Here is a 6469-nt window from a genome sequence, read left to right on the forward strand (position 1 = left end):
AACAGAAATCTCTGAGCTGAGCCAATACCACTAATTCACTATTCTAAATCCAGTGTTGTAAAAAGTAGAGCGCGCACTCCCTGTCCCTTACTGATGCTTTAGTTTTAAATTCATTCTCCGCGAGGAACAACTTTTGCAAGTTCTTAATTTTAGACTCCAGCCTTACGCACGCTTACGCGGAAGCCAATCCTTTTTATTTTATTTTATTTTAACAGAACTTACTTCCAAGTAATGTGCCTCAGATCACACAGCCTTGCCCTACTCAGCTCACACAGAAATGAGCCCAGCTCGAGTTCACTCGGGATTTCCTTCCGAGTAACGTAGTCATAAGGTTTCAACTGCCCGAGACTATCAAATATACTTCCCTTTACTTGCGCGCTCTCGGTGTGAAAAGAAAGTCTAAAGTTGACTCCCAAGTTTTTGCTTTTGTTTCCCTCTAAACAACATGGAGGAATGGAGGAAATGAAATCGCGAAGACGGGCACTGTAACAGCGCCCCAGAAAGCTGTTTCAAAGAAAGACAAAAAGAAACGGGGCTGAGAGCAAGGAAATTTTGCAAGGAAACAGTTTGATCCCGCCTTTAAGGAAGGAGAAGGGAGGGCAGGCCGGAGTGGTTGAAGTGAATAGCGTCACATGTTGCATTCAAGTCCTGACAAAAGAGTCTTCTCGAGTCCTCCCCCCGTTTTCTAATTAGAGGTAACTTGCACAAACACTGTACTTCTAAAAAAAATCCCCTTTTAAAAATAACAGAGATCGCCTTTAAAAAGACCCTCCTCCCCCTTTTCGCCCTCCTTGAAAGTTTTTCGCCCTCCTTGAAAGTTTTTATCACCGCATGGGTGATTCAGACTCTACGTCAGTCATCTTCCCTCCGCCTTCTTCCTCATTTAAATGAATTTGGAGCTCCTCCCACGGGGTAAGGTCTGAAACTTTATAAATTGAGCTTTACGCAAAACTCTTCTGGAAGGAGAGAAGGGAGAATTGCTGGAGCTGGAGGGGGCTAGAGGAGTACCCAGGGAAACTGGAGGCTGTGCCTTACAACACTGTGATTCATTTTATTTTTCTATTCTAATATACTTATTCCACGTCTTCGCCCCTCCTTTTGGTAGCTGAAGATGTCTACAGCCCTCGTGTCTCCAACCATCTTCGAGCTGAGTGAAGTTTTATGCAAAGTAAGTTGTAGCCCCTATTATCTCTTAAAACTTCTTAAGGGAATGATCTCTCACTCCGCATCTGTCACCAGCCCCCCCGTCCCCGTCCCGGTTTTGCTCCAATATTCAGCTTTTTAGGAGCCTAAAGTTTTGCTGGGTGTTGCGTGTTTTTAAGCAACGCAAAGTTTTGTTTGGGAGTTGGTCTGGAGCCTTGACGAGTTATTTAGGCTGCAATTCTGAGCACGCTTACCTGGGGGTAAGCTTCATTAAACTTAATTGGGCTTACTTCTAAGTAGGCATACTTTAGATTGCTTTGTTAGGGAGATTTGCCTAGGAAGAAGTTAAGGTAGGTTATTGCGCCAAATCTAGTAAAATGCTGTTTAGGGTACTGTCACAAACTAGCCTTCTTCGCTTCCCGTGTTATTGACTTTGTTGGACTCTTTTTGGTTTTTCTTCTGTTTTTTCAAGAGTTTTAAATTTGGGTGCCTTCTCGAAGAAACTTGTTAGATGTTTTCAGTGACTTGCTGGGATTGCATTCCGAAATGGTTGCCATGCAGTTTGCCCTCTTGCTTTTTGGCTCAAGTTTACAACGGCTGGTCCTTATTCCTTATAGAAGATTGAAAGCCATTCAAATGTATGAAAGCTTGTTTTTAACGCGTGCAGAAGTGACTGGCCCTCTTATTTTCCTAAATCAGAAAGTGTGTTTAAGACGGCAGCCCCTTTTCTTGTGGGAGTTGCCCTTCATCCTAGATTCTGTGCAGTACTTTGAACTAAGGCGTGCCGTGGTTCAGTTTAGACTTTTGCTCATGTTGTGGAATGTGAAATTTTAGCAACTTGTGCATAGGGAGCCGAAGGTCCCTATTGCATTTCAGATAGCAAAACCAACCTCCGGGGTTCACTGGAACTCTTAACGCGTGTCTTGGAAAGTTTCTTGCTTGCAATGACTTGCTCAGCCGCACGTCTAATTGCTTACTCGGGGTGGGGAAAGATGGCTGTGGCCACTTTTCCCCGCAAGTGGGATCTGTTGCTGTTTTTCACGTCTACTGGCTTCTCCTTGGTTGGAAAGGAGAAAATCGGGTGTGTGCGCGCGCGACTGGATGGAGATGTGGAATTGCAAAAGAACGTTCGCTGTCAAGTCACCGGCCCTTCCCGCCTCTAGTTCTGCAGTTTGCTGCTTCTTACAGCCAGCAGTTTACCAGGCTTATCTCTCATTCCACTCACGCGGCTGCGTTTTTCTCTTTCAAGCGGCCTTATCTTTGCATACCAGAAGTCTTTGCCTGTATGCATTTCTCCTACGTTTACTTGGAGGAGAACTTGCTGGTGGGTGAGATCCGTGTTGTGGGAAAGTTAACAACTATAACTAGGTTGCAAAGCACTACTTCATTGAGAACAATGTCACATTGGAACTAGTAGTTTAAATTCTGAAGTTGCACAGCTGATTGTGCTTTTTCATGGACCCCTCATAACTTCCAAAACGGAGCAAACCTGGGTGTTGGTTTTCCACTTACCATTAAGTGTGTTGAATATGGATGCACAACAATGACTTTTTAAAAAAAAATCTCATAGAGTAAATATAAACCGGACTAAGCCCCGAATCTTGCCTTTTACCAAGCATGTCTCCTTCCTTGATGCTTTCAAGCAGTTTAGAACTGAAGCTGCAGACTCTTCTTTGCTGCCAAATGGCTAATTGCAAAGGAATCCTCTTGCGGTTATGGGTGAATTTTGCCATGGATCACATGAAATGCAATTCCTGTGCAGGAGGTGGAGCAAGAGGGATGGGATTAATTTAGATTAGTAGCTAGCATGTTTCCCAAAGTCTCACGCTTCTTTTCAGCTTGAGTCTTACACACTTCCCCCACCACAGATTTTTTTTTTTTTTACTCCAGAGTGGGATCTGTTGTATATAGCAATATTATTATTTGTTTGCCTGTATTCACTTCTCTCCCTCCTCCATCGTTTCTTACTGGAAGGGGCATGGGAATAGGGGTTGAAGAATGTGCTCAGAAATTTGGGAGTAACTAGGTTAGGCCTTTAAGGCATAAATTGCATAGTGGAAGTATTGAATCCATGCCTAGCTCGGAAAGGAACATGCTTGGGGGATGTGGCTGCTTAAGGAATAGTTGGATAGGCCTTTGCCTCGGGCAGTGAAACAACATGTATTTCATTGTGGCATTATGCTTGGATGGAACAAATGAACCTGAAGCAAAAGCTGTTGTATAGCAGCATTGTTTACTGTGCCGCTTTGGAAGTATTTTGACATACTGTATAGCTGTTCCCTGATAGAAAGAGGCTCATCTTTTGGATTGTGCCTTTCATTTTCCTTGACCCAACCTGTGGCGCAGAACAGAGTCTGGGGGCTTTGGGAGAGCCTATTATGCACATAAGGAAACTGGGAGGGAGGTATAGATGCCAGGTTTTAGGCTGCATCTTGCTGAAAGGTTCTTGAGGAAGTTGGGTTGTTGACTGGCCTCTCCTTTTCCCCCTGCTATAGAGTAACAAGATGCTGAACTACAGCCCTTCTGGTGTCGGAGGGTGTCTCTTGGACAGAAAGGCAGTGGGAACCCCAGCTGGCGGGGGTTTCCCCAGGAGGCACTCGGTCACCTTGCCCAACTCCAAGTTCCACCAGGCCCATCTTCTCAGCAGCCTCAAGGGGGAGCCAGCCCCAACTCTCGGGCCCAGGGAGAATCGCTTTCGGGACCGCTCCTTCTCTGAAGGTGGCGAGCGCTTACTGCAGCAGAAGCAGCCTGGTGGGCAAGTCAACTCGAGTCGCTACAAGACGGAGCTATGCCGCCCTTTCGAGGAGAACGGGGCCTGCAAATACGGAGACAAGTGCCAGTTCGCCCACGGCATCCACGAGCTGCGAAGCCTGACCCGCCACCCCAAGTACAAGACGGAGCTCTGCCGCACTTTCCACACCATTGGCTTCTGCCCTTATGGGCCGCGCTGCCATTTCATCCACAACGCTGAGGAGCGCCGCGCTGTAGCCAGCGGCCGAGATCCTGCCATGGCCGACAGACCCCGCCTCCAGCACAGCTTCAGCTTTGCGGGCTTCCCAAGTGCCATTGCTGCCAACGGGCTGCTGGACAGCCCTACTTCCATAACCCCTCCGCCCATCATGAGTGCTGACGACCTCCTGGGCTCTCCTACGCTGCCTGACTGTGCCAGCAACCCCTTCACCTTCTCCAGCCAGGAGCTGACCAATCTCTTTGCTCCCAGCATGGGGGTGCAGATGCCCGGTGGGGGTTCGCCCACTGCTTTTCTCCTCAGACCCATGTCGGAGTCCCCCAACATGTTTGACTCGCCTCCAAGTCCTCAGGACTCTCTCTCCGACCAGGAAGGCTACCTGAGCAGCTCAAGCAGCAGCCACAGCGGCTCTGACTCGCCCATCCTGGACACCTCGAGACGCCTCCCCATCTTCAGCAGACTCTCCATCTCTGACGAGTAACCTGGTGTTGCCTCTCGGCCTCTTCTAGCCTCTCTTCTTACAATTTTAAGCTTGTAATCTCTCTCCTTCCCACCTCAGCCCCCACCCCCAAATCTTCTTAACATCTCTGGGTTAGATGTTAATGCAAAGATAGTCCACTTGCCTAAAGTCCACTCACTGGCTGAAACCACAAGTGCCAAAATTACAGCAAAAAGTGATAATCGTTTACAAATGTAGTGCCTTTTTTTAACATGTTCACTGTGACTATATTACCTCTCCAGCTGCAGAGGGCACCAGCAGCCTCCACAGAGCTCTGTGCATTTCCAGATGTGCAGGGAATATCCGGAACCAGCAGCTCCTATCACTGGCCATGATGCAGAATCTTCTTTCTTTCCCCGCCCCCTTTCTCTAGCCAGTGTTTTGTAGACATATGGCATGTGGACGCCTGTTAACATCCAGCCCTTACCACCTTTTAAAGACTAACCTTGCCTGAATCTACTCAGGTCAGCCTGAAGAACAGCTGAGAATGGACAGTAGCTGTCACATGCATGGGACTTGGTGACTGGAGAGGGAAGCCAGATGGACAATGAAAGACTTGCTTTTGGTGCTACAAGTTCCCCGTGTGTACATGTGACACCTTCAAAAGCGAAACAAAAAAAAATTGGGGGGGTGTCTAACGGTGTTCATTCCACACATGCAAGTTCTGTGTAAACAAAGTTCCAGTAGTCATAGCTTTAATGGTTTTGCTCTAGATTACAATAGACCTATCCATAGAGCACTCACGCCAAGCTTTTTATTTTTATTTTCCTGGGTTTTTAATTTTGTATAACTTTTCAGAAATTGGAGAGCAAATTTTGCTTGTCACTGCACAACAATATAAAGCTTATTTAACTTATCAAAACGTATTTATTGCTGAAACCTATGCTTTTTTGTTAATTTTGTTCATATTTATCTGGATGAATTCATAGAATATATTCTTTTATGTTTAAATTATGATCTTCCATATTAATCTTAAGATTGTGAAGTCTTTTTCTTTTCCCCCTTCCCCACAGTTTAATATATTATACTACAATGACATTTTTTGTAACTTTACACTTTTTTGGTTATTTTATTTTTAAAAAATGAAAAATTAATTTAAAAAAAATGCAACAGCTGTGTTTGGATTATTTATTTTAGATCGTTCCCCTTTTTGTGTCAGACTGCAAATTGAGTTTAATGTGCTTCTTTGCCTCTATGCCCCAACAAGGCCTTTCCTGGATGGGATGAAATTCTGACCACATTGCTGTCATTGAAGGCTTCGTCAGTGACTTCAGTAGGGTCACGATTTCACTTCTGGCCTCAAGAATGTATACGCACAAGCTGTGCTGTGAGACGATAAAATGGAAGACTGCTTGCTTCCTTTTTTGTAAGTACTTAAAGGAAAAAAAAGTCTACCCTCTGGTTTCAAGTGCCTATCAAAAGACATTCCAAATGCAGTTTGTCTTTGCATTTCTGTATTCCAAGAATGGAGTGTTTCCTCATTTAAGGTAAACTTTACTGGCACAAAGAACACATTGAATGTAATTTTTCCCATTACTGTTCACTACATTGCCTTTTTTCTTTCTTCCTTTGTGTGAGTTTATTTAAAGAATCTTTTGTAACGACTGTTTGCAGTTTAAATCAATAAACCCCAAGTGTTTTTTCAAGAATTTGATAGTGAAATTGGTTTTCCTTGCAGAAAAGTTCAGTAACTCCAGTCTTGACAAATCCTCTTGCACCAGAATAGAAGTTAATTTGCACAAGAACTCCTGACTTTCCTTGTGATCTATGTGATTAGGCTGGGCTAATATTTATGCATCTTATCTTTGGCTTGCACTTCTGCTCTTCTTAGATGGGCTATTTTTATATAAGATAAAAAA

At 44.8% G+C, this 6469-nt stretch overlaps 1 protein-coding gene across 1 annotated transcript; it reads left to right on the top strand.

The window, feature by feature from the left end:
* The first annotated feature begins 946 nt into the window (after nt 1-946).
* ZFP36L1 (ZFP36 ring finger protein like 1) lies at nt 947-6259 on the top strand. The gene is made up of 2 exons (XM_081022938.1): nt 947-1168; nt 3639-6259. Exons 1-2 carry the CDS (start codon nt 1112-1114, stop codon nt 4590-4592), a joined length of 1011 nt encoding a protein of 336 aa, XP_080879064.1. The 5' UTR covers nt 947-1111; the 3' UTR covers nt 4593-6259.
* Nucleotides 6260-6469: the final 210 nt, after the last annotated feature.

Source organism: Podarcis pityusensis (genome assembly GCF_964106645.2).
Source record: "Podarcis pityusensis genome assembly, chromosome: 1".
Classification (NCBI taxonomy): Eukaryota; Metazoa; Chordata; class Lepidosauria; order Squamata; family Lacertidae; genus Podarcis; species Podarcis pityusensis.

What these genes read in the sequence shown, in the direction of transcription:
- ZFP36L1 (XM_081022938.1), top strand. Translation starts at nt 1,112, where the DNA reads ATGTCTACAGCCCTCGTGTCTCCAACCATCTTCGAGCTGAGTGAAGTT. An exon ending in TGAGTGAAGTTTTATGCAAA is followed by an intron (nt 1,169 to 3,638) that starts GTAAGTTGTAGC and finishes CCCCTGCTATAG; the next exon opens with AGTAACAAGATGCTGAACTA.